The sequence below is a fragment of the Drosophila grimshawi genome, unplaced genomic scaffold (genome assembly GCF_018153295.1).
Source record: "Drosophila grimshawi isolate 15287-2541.00 unplaced genomic scaffold, ASM1815329v1 contig_1367, whole genome shotgun sequence".
Classification (NCBI taxonomy): domain Eukaryota; kingdom Metazoa; phylum Arthropoda; class Insecta; order Diptera; family Drosophilidae; genus Drosophila; species Drosophila grimshawi.
Genome location: NW_025062889.1, coordinates 3,750,202 through 3,771,487, shown reverse-complemented (window position 1 = coordinate 3,771,487; position 21,286 = coordinate 3,750,202). Strand labels below are relative to the sequence as shown.

The 21,286-nt window shown below is 39.3% G+C and overlaps 1 protein-coding gene across 1 annotated transcript in view; it reads right to left on the bottom strand.

Annotated features, from left to right (window-relative positions):
* Positions 1–446: 446 nt before the first annotated feature.
* The window catches only part of LOC6569094 (GATA zinc finger domain-containing protein 10), a 33,849-nt gene continuing 13,009 nt past the window's right edge, over positions 447–21,286 (bottom strand). Inside the window, exons 4-7 of the mRNA XM_043215409.1 lie at positions 19,698–19,813; positions 18,218–19,339; positions 17,702–18,187; positions 447–626 (exon numbers count right to left, since the gene is read on the bottom strand). Of these exons, the coding sequence (XP_043071344.1) occupies positions 447–626; positions 17,702–18,187; positions 18,218–19,339; positions 19,698–19,813 (1,904 nt within the window). The remainder of the gene's footprint in view (positions 627–17,701; positions 18,188–18,217; positions 19,340–19,697; positions 19,814–21,286) is intronic.

The following is a 21,286-nucleotide window of genomic DNA, read 5'->3' as shown; positions in this document are numbered from 1 at the left end:
CCGCAACTACCAAATAACCAAATAACTCATTGTGGTGGCAAGTGGCAAACTGGTTCGACAATCAAATTACCATTTATAACAGCAACAACGACAAAAGCAAGACAGATCCAGATCGAGAGCCACCCACGCGTTTTCCACTGCTCTCGCTCATCTGTTGCATGCCACAGATGCCACAATTGCTTTCTAAAAGAGACGCAGACCCAGACGCAGACGTAGACACAAAATCAGTCGGCGAACATTTGAATTTTGCACCAAATTAGGCGCCAATCTCAGAGATCTTTTTGCTGCGACCAGCAAAGAATTTCATGGGCGTTTTTCTAATTTCTGGGCAGCAGCAAGGAGATTTAGAAGACGAAGAAGAAGAGCTGAAATTCCAGCAGCAGCTCAGGAAAGTAATGTGGAAAACGCCTTATCCGGTGGCTGTGGCAGCCGATACGCGGGAACTGTCAACGCTGCTGGAGCCACTTGCCACTTGCCAGTTGGCCACCCAGGTTGCAACCGGGACTCGGACTCGAGCTCATTGGCTGGCACTTGCCACTTGCCACTTGGGCCACCGCGTGCAGTTGACAAACGTTGACAGCGGCGACAATGAAGCCAACTGCCCCACATGCCCCCAAAAACCCTGGCTGAAAGTTCAAAGTAGTGATGAGCAGACATGCGATATAAATATTAAAATACCCTTCAGCATTCATCAATATCTTATAATCATTTTAATATTAAATTTTAATTTGAATTTAATTTAATTATTAAACATTTATTTCATTTATTTATTTTTATTTTGATTTGATTTCCATTCCAAACTTTGTTGAGTTCTTGTGTCGTGTCACGACACGTGTTCAGCACGCATGTTGCAAGTTCTGTTGCTGCTGCTGCTGCTGCTGCTGTTACTATTGACATTGCCTGGGAGTGATCAGAAAGAAGCGTTGCACACACAACAACAACTACAACAACAACGACAACAAAGACGATGACGACGAACTTGATTTCTTATTTGAATATGTATTCATTTGGAGCGGCAGCGCGTCGCCATCGCCATCGATCGTGACAATCGCCAACGCAAGTGCAAAACTCTTCACTTCATGTGTCGCCAGCAACTGTGTGGCGATCTGTGTGGTTGCCACTCGCCACTTGCCACATGAGGCTGCCTGCTGACTGCTGACTGCTGCTGCTGGTTGCATCTCGAGTCTATTGCCTATCAGAGGTGATTAAAATTGACGTTTGCCGATGTGATGACGCTTACATGTTATGAGATGCTCCCCTCCCTCACCTCCCCCCTCAACAAACCCCTTTCGTTTTTCCCATTTCTCCCCTCAACACTTTCTTCTGCTAAACGTTTTCATCATTTTATGAATTGATCAATTTGTTGTTGCTGTTCTTGTTATTGTTGTTGTTGTTGTTGTTGTGGCTAGCATCAGGCGCATCGTTTGCTTTGTTTGTTGTGGCCATTAGCGTCACTTGATGGAACTGGAACCACTATGCAACAACGATCTCAACGATCCCAACTATCCAACAACTAAACAACTATCCAACGACTATTGAGTCGTGCCGGGTCTGACTTAATTTATTTCAAACTGTTGCAACTGCAAATGGAGGCAGCCTTCTTTCTCATTGCGAACCAACGATACACTGCAAATTATTTACACGCATAATTGATGCAGTTTTTTTTTAGATAAACGTTTCAAATTAGTTAGTAACTGTCTGTATATCGTTTGAACAGCTCGAAGACAATTGAATTCAAAGGGTGTAACCCAAAAATTATGCTTCAGCAAATTTGCAGAAAATAATCGAATTCGCAGCAAGAAATGTTGCAGGTTTTGCATTGAAGATGCAAATTTAGTTGAGAGATTTGTAATAATTTTGAAAATAGTTAAAAGGATATTCTTTGAAATCTACTCAAAATGCTACCAAGCACTTCAATAGTATATTTAAACCAAAATAAATAGTTTTAGATAGTAATACAAATTTTGATATGCATTTTAATTGTGTTATTTATTATGCTCTTCACACATATACTTTTATTCCTCACACTCTCCAGTGGACTTTTGGTATATATGTGAGGCCAGATGTGCTTTCGTTATGGTTGCCATATTGGGTCACATTGACTCAAGGTTGTCCGGGGTTGAGAGGTTGGCTCTGGACACAATCCATAATATCACATGACACACATTTATCACACGCGATGCAATGTCGCCGACCATTAATCAAATTGTATATGCATATATACTATATACTATATATATATATTTGTGTAGAAGTGAGCCCTTGGCAAATGACCAAATGACAGCCATGGATGCAATAGTAGCCAGTATTATGGCAGTTGACCAACTTGACCAACTGGCCCAACTGTTTTAGCTGACCTGACGCGACGTTTGCCGTTGTTAATAAACAGTGCAAACAATTTGAACGGCAATTAGTGCACAGCTGCTAATTTAGGACAGCCCAGCAGAGACTATCTGTGCCGTGTTTGGCTTGTGTGGAATGTGACGACCACACGGCCAGAAATTTGTATACACATTACATATACCATATACCATATATATAAATATATATGTGTATGAATTTATATAAGGTAGACATAACAAACTTGTGGCGCTGATTTTAGCTGTTGGCCAGGAAGACATTGAGACTTCCTCTCAGACGCCCAACCCCTCGCCCAACATATTGTGAGCATTTCTCTTTTTTTTCGTATTAATTTTCAACCGCAAAAAAAAAAGAAGAGAGAATAAAAAAAGATGCGTCTGGTTCCAGTTTTCAATTGAAAAACCGCAAGGCTGCAGGCGACCAGCCGCCCTTTGTGTTTGTCCTGTCGTTGTTGCCACCGGAAGCTACTGCATACTTCGGCTGTTGTGTGGCATGTCCTGTGCCTTGGCTTTTATTTAACGTGACGCAACAGAAAAGCAGAAAAGCAAACACACAAATGTCCTGTCAACAGTCTTTTGATCGTCTGCCACCTTAGCCACCTTAGCCACCTTTATTTGGCCCTCGCCGCTTTCACCTCGGCCCTGAATGCCTTTTTAGCCGCCGGCTAAACAGACAACTGCTCTGACGGGATTTACGATGACTTGCCACTTTTTATTGTCGGCATTTTGCATGTCCAATTCAGTCGTATTTCACTCTGGACTCTGGCATTGGCATTGGGCTACTCATCACCATGTGTGACGTCATAAAGAATTAAATTCCCTTGAATGTTGTACAATTGTACAAAGTGTTTCAGGACTTTTAGTTTAATTTAGTTTTATCAAACAAATATTTGTCATTGAGAAAAAATGACCAAAATAAAGATCACAGAAAGCATTTCCTATGGAATTTATAATTCTTGAAATCGATCAACAGGAAATGTAATAAAATGTCAAATTACTTCCGCCACAAATCATTTCGATAATCATATCCGTTAAAGTGCAAGCTGCTATCTGCTATCTCACATTCCTCTTCACGGCTAATATTAAAGTGGGTCATTAATCTTTAGTCCAATGGCATATTTTCTCTTTCGGGGAACTTGCAATTAAATCACAATACGAAAATATGTAGTGATGTCTGTGCGCTCATATCAGATATAGTCATATAGGTATTTTCACAATTGAAAGGAACAACAATGGTGGAGGGCGAGCTATAAAAATAAATTAGTCCAATCAGAAATATCTGAGTATTCCCATAATCTAATAGCTGTTGTTGCCTTGTGTCGCATACCTTTCGACTTATCAGGTTATTTTGGGACTTGATTTGCGTTTACAGGGAATCGCAGCTATCAGGCGTTGATCTATTCGAAAGGTTCTTCAGCTGGGTGATTCCCGCCCCAAAAAGCAAAATAAAAATTGTTTAGTGCAGTAAATCAATCAGTCAAAGCAAAAGCAATCGTAGCACGTTGAGTTGTACGCTTTAACTATCACACTAAGTCTCCTAACGCCTCCTAATTAGCCAAAGATAAACAAAGCACAACGCAACCGTGACCTACTACAAAATCACCAGAACTGGAACTGGAACCAGCAAAAGCCTCGCGTAATCGCAAAAAAGACACACACGTATTCCGTGTGGCACAGGACAGGGGAGACTGGGGGGAGTTCGAAGTCTTATGTATTACTCGTAAATGTGCGGCACCATTCGGTGTATGGCGCAATTGGCCGAAAGCGGCTCGTTTGTCACGGATTGTTAACGAAATCTATGGGGACCTTATCAGCAAAGCCGACCGGCCAACTATCCAACTGGCCAACTGTGGCCTGATCTAAGCCCGGGCGGCACAAACGACAAACAACCAACTAAGTGGCTTCTGTCTATGTTCTAGTCTAATTACAATTACGTGCCCAGTAACTTTAACTTGCAACATAAGCAATGACTTGGGGAAAATCCAGGAGCCAAAACGTGCCAAATATCAGCTTCAGGCGCCGTATAAAAGGTTTAAGTTATTTAATGTGTATAATTGATATTAACTGATGGGAAATCGTAATATTCGTAACATTGTCTTTAACTTTCGACTGTGGTACCTTAAATTCCCAGACGACAAATCATAGTATTATTAATACACAAAAATTCGTTAACATTGTCGGCGCTCTTCATTACCCCTCAGGGTTTTATTGAGGCATTTTATTGCATTTATTGCACATTGAATTTGTCACGTTTTCTGCGCCTTTCTTTCTGGCCATAAATGATCGTCTGATATCAAAGCCAAAATATTCAAGTCACAACAGTCACGTGATGGCAATAGTAAGGCAATTTTAAAGTGTTCAAGTTTACGATGCTCTCGAAAATTCAGAATCGGTCATTAACATATCATTAACTTAAAGTTCGAGTACTTTCTACTTATGTGCTAAGTATGTGGCCTGATGATTTTTATGATGTTTTTCCTCTAAAATTGGGCGATTTCGTCAGATGGCGCTGACATGCTGATAGGAATTGACCAAAGAATATAAAAAGAAAAATGAAACAGGTTAAGACCTTAAGCCCGCTGATAACTGGGCAGGCGGGTGGGCCAACAGTACAGGTGCATTTCAAAGGTACAACAATTTATAATTCTTTTGCCATTAGTCATCGATTCTTTCGGCTGACCATGGCCGAAGAGAGTGGCTCTTATCGGTGGCTGTTATGATGATGATGATGATGACATCACTTTCTGCGACCCCCGATATCGTCTATCGATAAGACGCAATTTGCTGATCGCAAATGCCAAAGACTGATTATCATAGGCCCCATTTATGGTTTATTATTTTGATCCAATCATAATTAGGAGAGGTTTGCTAAGCTGATTTCTTGTTGATTGTTTCTCGCTGCGCATTTCTGCAACTAACTTTGAACATCTTCTCAACGGCGTTTTTTCTATCGAATTTTATTATATTATTAATTACTTTTAATATGCGCCTTAAAAATACCTCCACAATCAGTCAACTTTGTCGGCTATTCACATGATTTGTTTCTGTAGTACTAGGTCAAGGATGTATCGTGCAATTCTTATCGATAATATTCGCTAAAAATTACTTGGTCAACATTACTTAACATTTCTTGGTGTTGGACACTTAATGTGAACTGGCGACATTGTTAAATCCATAAAACTCTGCAATTTCATTGTAAAATGACTTCTAACTAATTTCTGTAGATAAACAGAGTCGATATTAATCGATAGGAATTATATCATGAGTAAGTCGCTCTAGCTGTACACTGTTTTTAGCTGGATCGTTTACCTATATCACTTAAATCGATCTAGTTCTATATATGTTTCTTAACTGGAACGTTTGCTTATCGCAGAATCGCCCAATAAGCGTGCCCCCAATTTAACTAATCTTCTGTGACTATTTAGAGAGGCTTTCCTAATACATTCGGAATTTACTGATAAGTTAATTTCTTTTCTTTTTTTTTTACAATGTACGCAACACTTCCGCAACTGCGCATTGGCATCTGGTTAATCGCACATTCCAATTGGTCATTATGTGATTCCGGGAATTTTTCCATTATTGACCAGGTTTATCGGGAAATACGCATTTATTAATTAAGGAAATATCAGAAATAACTTGGTCGCCCCAAAGTTATCTAGGCAGTTTATTTTTTTACATAGCTGAGGAATTTTAAATTTAATTGTGCTACCAGGAATTGGCATTAGCAATATTGGCACGGATCATAAAACACAAGTGGAAACTAATGTAAACCAGTTATTTATTATAATCTTATCAATAGTGCAAGAATGGCAAAGAATATACGTGATTGGGATAGGGTAACAACAATGTATTTGGGTCTATGTGAATGGAATTCAAGGGTAGGCAAAGATTAGATTGCTCTGATATGTGAGGAATAAGTTATGGCATCGAATATACTAGGTTTGAAGAATGCGGTTCGTTTTAGAAGGAAACGGGAGAAGACAATTGAATACATTCGAAAAATTAAATAGAAGTCGAGTGAAATATTACAAGCAGCAAAATACAGGGTATCTCATCATCGAGCACACTCGCAAGCAAATTTGCCATTTGTGATGTGATCTAATAACACTCCAAAGAATTAGACAATTTTGTCTGTTAATTGAATGTAATACACAACAATCTAGTGGAATATTATTTAATAAATACAAATATATTAAGAACAACAAAAGTATCTCACTATCAAGCACTCTCTTAGATACAACTGCGACTTGTGATTTGATGTAATAACACTTCAGAGAATTAGGCAACATTGTCTTTTTATTACCTCAATGCTAAACTATATGGTAAAAGAGGCGTGTGTCTTATATACATCTAACGATTAACCTCCTGCATTTAGCCGATGTTATCAATGCCACGAATGTTATCAATGTCAGCCAATTGCCGCTTTATCTTTCGGGGCCCGACAATGCTGAGGCAACAGCACATTTGCCAACACCCCCAACAAATTAATCAGGTTTCAATTTTTATTGTTCTTTTTGTTTTTGTTTTGTTTTTTTGGCTATATCAGCCGGCGACCTTGTCTGGGGTCTCGGCGCTAAGTAATTACCCCTAATTAGAGCAATTACAATGAGGCTGAGATACGCGTAGATCATGCTGTCAACAGCGTCGTAGTTTCGCTCTCTGAGTAGGGGGCGACTGTTGATTGACATGGCAGAAACGGAAGTGACAGGCAGCTGTTAATTGGCCAAGTCTATAAAAACCAAGCCGAGCCGAGTCAATGAATAGCAGCTTACCATATAAATCACTCGAGAGCCGTCGAACATTAGATTACAACGTTTGATATTGACCGCAACTGAGCTGGACAATATGTATCTGTGAGTATTTGTATCTCTTGTATCTAATCTGCTGCTCAAAGGAGGGAATATTCGCTGTGTGGCACACGACGCTCTGTCGCAAGGACTTCAATGAAATTAAGCAACATTTTTGTGTATATATATGTATTTTTATATGTTGCCCCTGCCCCGCTTGCCATGAACTCTTGCCCAGCAGTTGGCTCATATTTACCTGGAAAATTATCATGTTGCAGCGGCAGCGACTGTTGCAAATGCCGCTACAATTATGCACGGAGTCCGTTGCACATAAATTGTCAATTTGTTCGTTCTTCCTTTTCATCATCATCATCATCATCATCTTCCACTTCTTCTTCTTCTTCTGCTGCTGCTCCTGTGTCCTGCATGCCGCACGCCTTACCTGCCAGCAACTGTCCCGCAGCGTTCGTTTTGGGCTTGCCACACGCTGCGCCTGCACTCGTTTTTCGCAACAGTTTTTTATGCTTGCAACATGCGGCAATCGGATCTGTAGTATGTTGCACCGACTCTGACTACTCCGTCATTGTTAGCCGATAAGCGGATATTGCCTACCTTCTTGTTTTTTCTTCTCATGTTCTCCTTTTTTCTTTGTGTTTTTTTAACTAAAGTGTTTTATCTGGCACTTAATTCTTTGCTTGTAATTGGCCACGCTGATAAGGGGCTTACGGGTTAGTCTCAGCCGGATCTTCAGTAATTTTGGGTGGGCGTTCATCTGATAGTCTTCCACGTACTGCATAATTTGTAGGGTGTCCTCGACCAGACCCACAACTCAGCTGAGCACAGAAGGGAGACTAGAACTGGGAGAACATGAATTTCTATGTATTCCTAGATATATTAAACAGCAATAAAAAAAATATATATATGTATATTCTTTTTGTATATAATTATCGTAAAATATCGTCAGATCTGCGATTGCTTTAAAGGAGTGAAAGACAATGAACTTTTATGTTTGAGAGTTTACATAATAAGACTTTTGTTATTTCGGGTCTTTCAAATATCTTTCTTTAGCACAAACAATCGTTATTCATTTAAATAGTTTTAAATGCACTTTTTTTAATTTGCACTACAACAAAGTACGTGATGAACTTCCTTTTGTAGCCATAGAACACCATTTCACATTTCAATACCTGCTGCAAGCCACTAATTTTAACAACTCGCTGTCTATTACCTTAACGCCAATAAAGGCTCATTAGAAAAGAGTCGCTGAAGAGAGAGAGAGAGAGAGAGAGAGAGAGAGAGAGGGAGAGAGAGAGAGAGACCTGAGACTCTGTAAAGCTGGTTAAAATCGTTAAAATCATGTCAAGACACAAAAGCCCATGAGTTCGACACGCCGCAAACAGCAACTGCAACTGCAACAACAACTAATTCAACGGCTACTTGCAACAACAACAGAAATGCATTTGGTAAATTAACATATTTAAGTAGCCGGCGAGGCAAATACCTTCTTTATGATGGTTGTCAACGAACTATAACTACTTTCTAACTGGACCGAAAAAACAAACGAACTCAGAACCCAGCAGTGGGTCGTGGGTGAGTCCAACTGACAGACTAAGGGACAGACTGAGAGACAGACAGACTGACTGACCAACTGTTCAAAGATCATAATGAAAATGCAGTTATGTTAATTTTTTGTATATATTTTTTTCCGGAGGCCCGTTCAGCATAATTTATGGCCACATATTTCAGACGGTTTATGGCAGCAAATATTCACATGACGTTCAACTCACTGACTGACTGACTGGCAGACTGAGTGTCCAATGCCAATCCCCCAAAATACCCAGATTCCCGACTGACTTACTGACTGACAGGCGCAACACAATTTTGTGACATTTGTGATCAGTTCCGTAAAACCACCCGTTGGGGACTAGGACAACCTAACAATCAACATATTTTTATTTATAATTCAATAAAACCGATATTAAATATTATATTGTACAAGTGGGTATATGGTAATTGGACCTAACCGACTGCCTAATACGCTGATAAAACATTGAACAGTAAAAACATAATGCGGTGCTAAAGATTGTGATATAAATGGTTAACATTTATTGTTATTGTATGCTTTTCAAACACTTTAGACTCGCTTAACTTTGGCATAGTTATATACCGATTTGAGCAGGGTTTCTTCTCCAGATTCAATCTGCATTCAAAATACAATTTTTCGATATTTTTAGATATGCCAAACCAATATACTCAACCATCTTTGATATCACAGTATACAAATTGTGGCAAGCAATAGGCTGCTTCTAGATATATATTGCTATTGTTCGGGTAAAAGTCGTTTTGGACTTAAAATATTCTTTACTTATTCAAATGTGCCCCTGACATTATTGACTATCCAGTATACGGTATACAGTCTAAAGTATACATTATACATATACATAGATGTCGATTGACTGCCATGAAGTCATCAGCGTCAACAACGGCGTCATCCACATCAATTTGATATGCCCAGTTGATATGTCTCCCCCTGAATCTCAAATCTGATTCGGATTCGAGCTCAGCCTCGGACTCAAACTCGGACTCAAAGGCGGCATACAACAAAACCTGCCAACGATGTCAGGTGAGATGAGGTGAGGTGAGGTGAAACTCTGAGAATCGGAGAAGTGACAGACGAATTGAGCTGAGTTCTGTGTACAAATCTAGGCGGCGATTGTCTAAGAGGCGTCAATAGAATAGAAGCTTGACACCTGTGGCGCCTCAAGTGTGGAAGCTTTTTGTATTGGTTTGTTAGCCGCTTCTCGAGTTGTGAGAACCCAATCAGAGGTCGTAGAGAGAATCAAAATAAATATATTGGAATCAGTTTTAAATTCAATCTATGCAGAGTTGACTAGAATTTTTATATATATAACGAGTTGATGAATTGTAATTAGATGATTATCCAGTTAATTACGCAAATTAAAACTAATCGATAAACAGGTAGTTTAATATGAATTAAGATTATTTATCAGGTGTATAAAATAAGTATTTTTGTCGTTCATAATAATCTTAACTTACTTTTAAAAGGACAGTTATTTCAGTAGTCATATTTATTAAAACCAGATCCTGAAACACTTACTTGATATTTTATTAGTGTCTGGCACTTATTAAGTCGCATGAGCATTTATTTTATTGCTGGAAAGATTTGAACAAAATATTTCCATTGTGTTAAAAATCATTTGCATTAATTGCTTATCGACTCGATCAATTTTAATTTGAACAAATCATTTTTTCAAGTTCCCACAAGATTTTCGAATACACTTTATTGGCACATGCTAAGCAAACTGGATTTTTGGATTCGTTTCGATTTCGTTTTATTATATTTATTTTATTTTTTTTTTTGGCCAACTCAGACGCACATAATTCAAGTGATTTTTGGATTGGATATTTTGTGTGGTCTCTGAACTTGTATGTTAATGCCCAACAAGTTGGCGCGTCCAAGTCCGACTTGGAGTGAGATAGATACGAACCGAGGGAGGGAGAGGGAGATATCTAACGGTTAACCATGTATCGCATAATTCAAACGGAAAGCTTTTTACTTTATCGTATTAGGGAAATAAATCAAAATGCCTCCCAAAGGCCAGAGCTAGACCCAACCCTGAAAAGCGAACCCAATCAAAAACACATCAAAATCAAAAGGCCGCCAAATAAACAACAACAATTTGTCAATGTGGCAACAACAATCAACGCCATTTAATTAGATGCCATTGATTAGGAGGAGGCAGCCCACACCAGTCCCAATCCCATCTGCCCCAATGCATTTCTTCTCTCCCTCTCTCTCTCTCTCTCTTTCAGTCTGTTGCTCTCTGTTTATTTCAAGAAACCACTTGAAAACTTGTCGAGCTTGACAAATTTGACAGGCTTGATTGAAAATGAAAAGCGCCCAGCGGTGAATAATGTCCGACAATAGAAAGGCCAAACCGTAACCAAGAAAAAAAAATGAAGAAAAAAAGCAGAAGAATCTCCACACAGCTCTCTCAGCTCAGCTCAGCAAAGCTCTTCAGCTCAAAGTCTTCTGTTTTTTTTTTTTTTTTCTTTAGTTTTTCGTTTTGAAAGTCCCAAAAAGCGACGACAAAGGCAACTGTCAAGTGCTTTGCCACTTTCGAAAAGAAGAAAACATACAACCCATTCGAAACAAACTTTGGTTTTTCTCAGAGAGCGTTCACTACTTAGGTGAGAATTTATGTAGATTTTTTTTGTCTGCACCCGCCGCAGTCCACGTCGCGGCTATTTGTCAAAATTGTTTAGTCTTTAGTCGCTGAGCGATTGACAGGCCGACTAACTAGCCAACTAGCCAACTAGCCAACAAACCAACGGGCCAACAGCTGCCGTTTTTTTTTTCTTCTTTCTTTTCTTGTGGCCAACTTCAACAGCTGACTTGCTGCACAGTGAAATATTTTTGAAACTCTTGTTGCTAACATTTTTGTAATTAAAATGAATATACTACAAACACAATTTTTATTACAATTTAATTGAATGCGACAAGTAATTTATAAATGAAATAACACAAGGAAATACATTAATGCACAAATTGTTTGCCGTGTGTTTTACACAACTTCCAAAAGGGGGGCAATGTGGGTTGGGGGGTTGCAACTGTTGCTGGTTGCAACTGTTGTTGACACCGATACAAGTCACAGTTGCTGCTGCTGCTGCTGCTGCTGCTGCTGTTTGCTCTCTAGAGCGTCTAATGATCTTGTGTGAATATTTCTTGGGACTGCATTTTTGACTGTGACGTGGCTGCCACGTAAACAAACCGCTTAGTTGCCTGGCCATTGCTGCATATTTGCATTGGTTGCCAGGTGTTGGCAGATACTTTACATATTTTCTGCTAAGATCAGCTTAAAATCTCAAGCCAAAAAGGTGTTGGCTGCTCGAAACAGTGTTCAGCTGCTTGTATTACACATATTTGAGCTCTTACCATGTCCATTTGCGTTTTTCTTGTGCAAAGAAGAAAAACTATTAAATAACTATTGAAGATTAATATTAACCAAAATTGAAACTAAACTCAAAGTTGCCAGTTGGTTGTGTAAATTTCGCTAAACCCATTTAAAAAATGGCGTTAAAACCTTAAACCAAAAAAAAAGTAAGACAAAAACCAAAAACCATTTCGTGAAAGTGCCAAAATTAAGCCGCTGACGAGGCAAACAGTTAGGCTTGTTTGAACAAGGCAACAATAAGTAGTTTTGCCAGAGGTTTTGCCACTCGAGAGACAGATAGATGTGCAACAAATCCGTTGCAAGAACAGCAACGGAGCAACAGGAAGGTCAGTCTGTGGTTAATTATTGATGAGTCGCAGACGCGGCCAAAGCTGACAAGCAGAAGTAGGCAGGTTAAGGTGCAGAGATGTGCAGGGGATTGCAGGGGAGTGTAGGGTATACAAGGTATGTGACTTGACCCTCACAAGCACCCGCACAATACATTGTTGTCTCTTTCTGTGTCATTAACAGTTGTGTGGTTGTTGCCTGGCAGCTGGCATTCCATCATATTTAATGTGCATGGTCATAAAAAATCAAGTGCAACACGTTGCTGATCACCAAAGGCACAGCGTACACACATAGATTCTAACTGTGGGTTTGCGTTTGACAAATCATCTTGACACCTCGTCGACACCAACAAGACAAGCACACACAGACTCAATTTTGTATTGGATGTCATAAAAATGGGCTATGGACATGATTTGCAATGCAATAAACTTAATTGAGTGCGCGTCAGTCTTTAATTTTAAACCGTCAACGGTATTCGAACTCCCCAGCAACCGGTTCCCCTTTTGCAAATGACCAAAACAAAATACACTCACATTTAGCCGAAAGGAAAAAATAAAACAAATTGGTAGAAATTAAATGAATATAAAAAGAATTTGGCAGAACGCTTCGATTGGAAGGCGCGAAGTCGTAAAGTATCTTTTGATGCCGTCATGAGTTAAGCTACACAGTTTTCGGTCATTTTTAATGATGCCATTAAAATCGCTGGTATTCGAGATATAGGAATTATTTGATTTGATTTTTTTGTTGTTGCTGTTGTTGGCTGTTGTTCAGATTTTGAGTTGAGTTGAGATTTAATTGTTGCATTATAAAAACCTCAATTTAATATCCACGTCGCAGTTTAAATGGCGCCAAGAACGCTTCACGATCGAGCATTTGCCAACTAACTGATTCGTTCGGTCATTATTAATTTGAAATTTTTGTGGTGCCGCTATAAATATTTCTTATAGCGGCTATAAATCGACGTGCCACATTGCTAAGCCACACACACACACACACACACACACACACTTAACCGATACTAAAGTGACGCACTTCTTTGGCAAATTGTCAACCACATATTTAAGGTGGGTGGGTTGTGGTTGGCCGGTGGTGCAAACTGATGTTAACTGGACAACTAAGCAGCGCTAACCAAACAGCTAACTAAACTGTTGACTTTTTGCACTTGCCTACTTTTTTTTATAGTAATTTATTTATTTATTTTTTCATTTCAATTAAATTTTTAATAACTTTAATTTTCGTCAAAGACTCCATTGTAATTATTCTAATTTTCTTAATCACAATATATACGAGCTATTTTTTACATTTATTTATCTACATTACTTAGGTATCTTTATTATTTGTCGAAAACTCTCCAAATTTTGGTTTCGTTTTTGGGTTTTATAGAAACCTTCAACTTACTTTCCTCCCAAAATGTTGTGCATTTCACATGGCAGTTGACCACATTGTCAAACCACGAGCAACAACACAAGCAAAAACTAACAGCAACTTGAAGCCGTTTTCTATGCAAATTAAATTAATTTACAACAATTAAAATAAGCCGCATCTAATGCGCCGTAATGTCTGCTGTCGACATACAAACTGCAAATCCCGACGTAAGCTGCACTTGAAAAATGGTTAAAAAGTCAACACGATGCGATCTGTGTGAGACAAGCGGGCTTAACTATAGATACATACTTGTAGATATGCACAGAGATACAGAGATACAGAATACAAAGGCAGCGGCAGTTCCACTCCACTCGTGAGTGGAACTCTGCGGTATTTCCGTCATTTAAGCAGCGGCTTAAAATGTTTCTTCATTAGAATAACTGTCATAAAAATAAACGCATAAAATTTCAAAATACTCGCCGTAAGCGGATCTAATCATTTTCCCATAAACAGACGCAGCTGCTCAAGCAAAATCTGCTTAAATTTCACCTGACACGCTAATTTGGCTAATAAACATACCAAAATATACAAAAAAAATATTTAAAAAAATACTAATAACAATAATGTGCCCGTCAAAAACCACAAAATTCGGAGGAAACCATCAAACGTGTGAATCGAAGGCGCCATTCAGCCCCCGGATTGGATTAGTGTTGGCCTAAGCCATACAAAGTGTCAGCAAACATAAAAAAAGAGCCACAAAATAGAAAAATAATCTATATATGAGTAAAATACATATTAATAAATTGTATATTTATACAAGAAAGTAATAAAAGAATACTTATCGCATTCTGTTTATAACAACAACGAAGGCACGCTGCTCAGAACTCGAAATACCTCGGAATACAATACAGACAATTGGCAACATGGCTATCAAAATATATATATAACATAATTTTGTTAAAAATCAACCGATTTTCGTGATTTCAAGTCTACATTAAAAATGCATAGAAGTTGAGAAACTTTGCTTTTGGTCGAAATTCTCGAATGAATATTCTCTCCAAAATTAATCAATCGTTCAACGAGTAAACATTAAAAGTTAATATTTTGAGTACAAGTTCAGGATATGTATCGGTCAGGCAGGTGCAAAATACGTTTTTCTTTTGTAGTGACATGGTTATAAATGGTGTATAAAATCGAATAAGCTATTAGCCGATGATATATGGCTATGACGCCAACCGGAGCAGCATTATCATGCAAATCTTTTTGTGGCATTCTGGAATAGAGAGCTGTCTGTGTGGTAAAAGATATTACAGGTTATAAGTTAATAAATATGATCATTAAAATGGCACATTAGATCGGAAGTTTTACATTTGAAATACTGAATACTGACTATTAAGGATAGAGTTTATGGCGACCAGTTGCAAGCAAAAATCGAGATACATATTTATAGAGTTTTTGTGTGTGAATGTTGAATGCCGCCAACAGAAATGTGACAACTGATTTGTGTAGCTCAATTCATTGCTTAACATATTTATTTTTTGTTAAACAAATTTATAAATTATTACTTTTGGCGCATAATAAAATTTCATTAGCGATCGCCGCCGAAGGCGTTGGCGTTTTTTTTCCTCTGTCGCGCGCTGCTGGCGCCAGTTTTTTTGTTGCTGTTGGTTTTTTTTTTTGGATTTTGCGGCTTCGTCGACGCCTGGTTTTGGCCTTTGTTTTGGCCAGATCTGTCACTGAGCCAGAGGCGAGCGCGGAGCTTGATAAATCTCTCAACGGCAACGGCATCCACAACACTAATATTTTGATGGCTGGCGTTTGACCACTCGTCGCACTTGCGCTCAATTTGCATATGTCGACTCTGAAATGCTTTAGCATTCACACATTTTTCGTTTTTCTCTCGTTGGGTAATTAATTTTGGACAAGCCATAAATCTTGTATACTTTGCATATATTATTATTGTATTATTATTACATATTTATTTATGACTTATGCACTGTCAACATTCCAGCATACATCTACATCTGTATCTACATTTACGTAGACATATCAAGAGTTTTCCCTCGATAACCTCACTAAGCTTACAAAGCCGCAACTCCTACGCAGTTTTTAATTTTTATTATTGTATTTTCAGTTTCGGTGTCAATCCGAACTTGTGGCAATCTGTTCAGATTGAGGTCACAGACTGAGATTTACACATTGTCACATTGTTCGAGATTCTTATCAATTGTTACACGATTTTCGTATTACGCTTTTAATACAAGCGACATTCGGAATTCCGTTGAGTCAAACTCTCCTCTCCGATAGAGATATATCCGGTTTACCAGATGACCTTACGATCCAATGCGAACTCGGTTGTTTTTACTGTGTGCTTGCAAACAAAGATGATTCATAATCCCGTAGAATCTGAAATGTGGATGAACATCAATCGGAACAGTCCGTCCTAGCAGTCCTATCACTGGCAATCCTTGTGGATCCCGTTTATTTGTCTAAGCATTTGTCTTGACCAGGGTGTTTGGGTTCCTAGATGACCCCATAATTCTTGCTTCCACTTCGATAGAGGTTGTCCTTCTGATTCTAACGCAACATGTCCTTCGACAGCCCGCAAGGATTTGGCCTATATAGAGCTATTTTTGTGAAAAGGAAATCCGTTTTTTTGGTCGTAAAACATCAATTTCCGAAAAGATCTCGGAATGATATATATTTTTGAGCTTGTCTGACAAAGGACTATCGATTAACGCTGAAACATTTTCGGGATTTGACAAAAAAAATTGGCCGAAAATGACACAAGGGTACCCCCTTGTGTAAATTCACAAAACACGAAAAAGCGGATTTTCTGGTTGCGACTCATTGCCCTTCGACCTGTGATCAAATTCTTATAAGGCTTTGGGTTCTTCGATGGCACCATGATCCTGGAATGCAGTTCTATAGTTAGTCCTTGCGATTCTAACGCAACATGTCCTTCGACAATCCGCAAGGATTTGGCCTAGATAGAGCTATTTTTGTGAAAAGGAAATCCGTTTTTCTGGTCGTAAAACATCAATTTCCGAAAAGATCTCGTAAGGACATATATTTTTGAGCTCGTCTGACAAAGGACCATCGATTAACGCTGAAACATTTTCAGGATTTGAGTAAAAAAATTGGCCGAAAATGACACAAGGGTACCCCCTTGTGTAAATTCACAAAACTCGAAAACGCGGATTTTCTGGTTGCGACTCATTTCCCTTCGACCTGTGATCAAATTCGTATAAGGGTTTGGGTTCTTCGATGACACCATGATCCTGGAATGCAGTTCTATAGTTAGTCCTTGCGATTATAACGCAATATGTCCTTCGACTATCCGTAAAGATTGGACTGAGCTAGAGCTATTTTGGTAGGCTCACCTTTTATTTGCACGTTGCCCCGCCCCACGATCGATCGGTTGTGAAATGAATACGTCAGGTTTGTATTGTACTATATGTGTTTCATATTTATTTTGAATTCGTATCGTTTCATCGTCATTCGCAAATTGCTCATTATAATTACTATTATGGTTATGATTGGGCTGCAGCCCCGCATTATCGTTAACAACATTCATATTTGCATTATAATAATTAATATTAGGTTGTTGTTGCTGCTGCTCATGTTGGTGTTGTTGCAGTTGTTGTTGCTGCTGCTGCTGCTGTTGTTGTTGTTGTTGTTGTTGCTGCAACTGTTGCAACTCCAGGCCTGTGAAATAGTTGTCTTCTTTTTGGCTATCATCGTTGTTATTATTGTTGTTGTTGTGGCTGTTGCTGTTGTTGTTGCTATGGCTATCGTCGCTTATATTTTGCTCAACAATATGATTGCGATTGGGCGCAACAACAACAGCAACTGTTGCCGTTGTCGTTGCAGCAACAGCTGGTACAGCTGCGCTGCTGGTGCTGGTGCTGCTGCTACTGCTACTGCTGCTGCTGCTTTCAATTCGATCGTTTATCAATTGCTTAAGATTAATGTCAATGTTGTCATTGAAATTGTTGTTACCACTCCTTCTCAAGCTATTGCTATTGCTATCGCTATGGCTATTGCTATTGCTATTGCTATGGCTATTTGGACTATCAAACTTAGTGCTAGTTGCTAAACTACTAGAATCAGTCGTGCTACTTTTAGTATTCATATTATTATTATTCATATTATAATGCTCGTTACTGTACAAGTAGTTGTAGTTTTTTGGCAAGGCAGGTATTGCTTTATTAACATTACTATGGCTATTACTAATTAAATTAAATGCTATATTTAGTTTTTGTTGTTTAGGTATTAAGTTTAAGTTTAAATTACTATTAACATAGGCGTTTGAGTATTCATTTTGTTGTTGCGCACCCTGTGCACCCTGTGCCTGCTGCTGCTGCTGCTCCTCCTGTTGTTCTTGTTGTTGCTGCGGCTGCTTCTGTTGCTGTTGCAGCTGCTGTTGCTGCTGCTGCTGCTGCTGCTTTGAGGGCGTCTCCACCAGCTGCATATCCATATCAGCCCCACCACTTGCGGCCGCTGCACGTTTTCGCCGGCCACGCTTGCAACCACTCGCCGCCAAAATGGCACACAAATTGAGAGCTGACGGCGCCAACGAAGCCGTTGCTGTCAGCGCTGTCGATGCTGCTGTATACGACGAGGAGGACGAGGATGAGGCTGTGGGCAGCTGATCGGTGGAATGTTGCTGTCGTCGCTGGCGTTCCTCCTGCTCCTCTTGCTGCTGCTGCTGTTCCAGTTCCGCCCGCAGTTGTTGGCGGCGTCGATGCATGTGTTTGCGCCCCTTTCGCCTCCGGGACGTTGCATTGTTGTTGTTGTGACGATGACGCAACACAAGGTTTTTCGGTTGCGGCTGCGGCTGTTGCATGGCGCCGACAGCATTGTGATGACGCTGCTGCAGCTGATTCTGATGCTGACGTTGCTGCTGGAGCCGGTGTTGTTGTCGCTGGTGTCGCATATGATTGCGTTTCAGGATCTTCTCCTCGCGCAGCGCATCCTCGTCTTGCTTATAATACTTAATGCTATTGTTGTTGTTGTTGCTATTGTTGTTGTTATTATTGTTGTTGGTAGAACTATTTCTATTAATACTTGTGTTTGTTGTTGTTGTTGCTGGCTGTTGTTGCTCCTGGCGATGCATTGATTTGCCACGTAATCGTTTTGGCACCGCCACTGGGCTAGGCGTAGTTGTTGTTGTTGTTGTGGTTGTTGTAGTCGATGTAGTTGTGGTTGTTGTTGTTGTTGTTGTGGTTGTGTTTGGAGTTTTTTTTTTCATTGTTGTTGTAGACGTATTTTTCTTCTCAATTGATGTGCCTTGTTTAGTTTCGGCCAAATGGACAAGATTCTTCGGCACGTGCTCGGCCTTCAATCGATTGAACTGGAAACACGCATTGCGCATGCGATGCGATCTCTGCATATCCCTAGGCCCAATGGGACGAAAGTTGCGCTTGATGCCCACTCGCAACACCGGATTGTAGGCATTCACATACTGATAATAACCCTGAGTCATTGACTCTCTGAAGTGGCAATCGTTTGTGGCGTTTCTCTAAACGGATCAAAAGAACATTAAAAAAAAGAAAAAGTTGAAGATTAATTAAGTGGTAGAGGTAGAGTTACTGATTGGTTCTTAGTTCTTTCTATTTTTAATTTCTTAAATATTTTATTTAAATTTAATGCCCAAGTGTACTTTTTATAGCAAAATAATAATCTCATTCATAATCCCATTCAATTTGTCTATATCACTCAAAATAGAGCTTCCCAAGAATTCCACTACATTTTTTTCCATATGTTTGCTCAACAATGCTATCTATGAGATATCGATAAATTCAGTGTGTTTATCAAAAACAAAAAAAAAATATATATATATATATAGATATAAAAGAAATATATTATTCATTGCTTACCCTTCCAACAAGTCTGCCTTGGGCAAAGCACAAATAGTTCTTCACATCCTTGGCATAGATGGTGATTTTGAAATCCGGGCTGAGTACATCGCCAACCTTCTCCATTGTGAAGGATTCTGCAAATGGAAACCAATCAATTTTAATTAATTATAAGCAAACAAACTGTTACTTCTTAAGTAAATATTTAAAGGGGGAGCGCGCAGAGGGGGCCGCCTCACACTTCAGCACGCATAGATAACCCAATTAATTGAAAGGTTTTCGATAAAGTTATGAAAGGTTTGATTAGCCGAGGGGCAGCAGCAGACGGTAAGGTTCCCAGTTCTTAGTTCTCTGTTCTCAGTTAACAGTTCTACACGACAATCAGTCAGTCAGTCAGTCAGTCAATCAGTCAATCAGTCAACTAATGAGTAGAGTTCTTATCAAGCTGCGCCAATCAACCAATGAATTAAAGAGCCATTCTTCTACAGTCGTTGAACTTCTTTCTTGTTCTATGGAGTACAACTAATTAATAATGTCTTTCTTGTCTTTGACAGCTGTTTGTGTGTCTGACACTCTTCACTTGTGGGACTGCATCTTGAAGAGATTCTTCTTGCTCTTTTCAAGAGCCTTCAGCAAAACTAATCTGTCAAATTGGCCAAGTCTGACAAGGTTTTCACTGAGCCTAAGCCCATGTATCAAGTACACCCTTCGAAAGAAACCCCAAAAAACAAGTACAACAGCAAAACGAGCTACCTTAAGATAAGATAAAATACCAAAACTAAAAAAACTAACTACTGGCGCCTGCTCCCACACTTCTTGTCTGCTCTCTCACTCTTTTTCTATACGTCTATCTCTATCTTTTGTATGTTATTTATGATTTATGAACTTTTTGCTGTTCTCAAGTTAATCGGCAATCGCTGATCGCTGATCGCTAATCGCTAATCGAAACGTGGCCAATATGACATATCCATGATCCGCAATCTGATGATTAGATATATTTAGTTTCGAGTGTTTAGATTTTGTGCTCTAACTCTATATCTAGTTAACTACTCTTAAGCCCTCGCTCAAGTTGATTTGCTCAGATATACATATGTCTATATGTATATATGGATGCAGTTCAGTCAGTTGGATCTTCTCACGCTCATTGATTGCTGATGACTGCTGTCGTTGTCGCTATCGCTTAGAGATCAACCCATTTGTGGGTGCTCCGTTGTTGCTCCTGAACTTCACCCACTGAGCACAAACCAATCCAAACTGATCGAGCGGCAAAAAGACAAATGATTGGCAAGGGGAACAATGGAAGCAAACCGCATGAATTCGAATAAATTGAAAGAAGAAAGAAGCAAGGTCTGAGATATGAAACCGCAAGCTGTCTGTCTGTCTGTCTGTCTGTGTGTGTGAAACTGGCGCTCAATGGCGGGCCACATAACATCAATCAAATATTAAATTACCAATAATTTAATTAAGCCCACAATATGCACAGACAGACGCGCGCCCCGAGTTCAAAATAAATGCCAATTCAATTTAAATGCCATTTGACCAGCTCCGCCTCCTCATCTACAGTTATCTGTGTATATCTGTATATAGTATGGTATAGTAGTGATATCGGG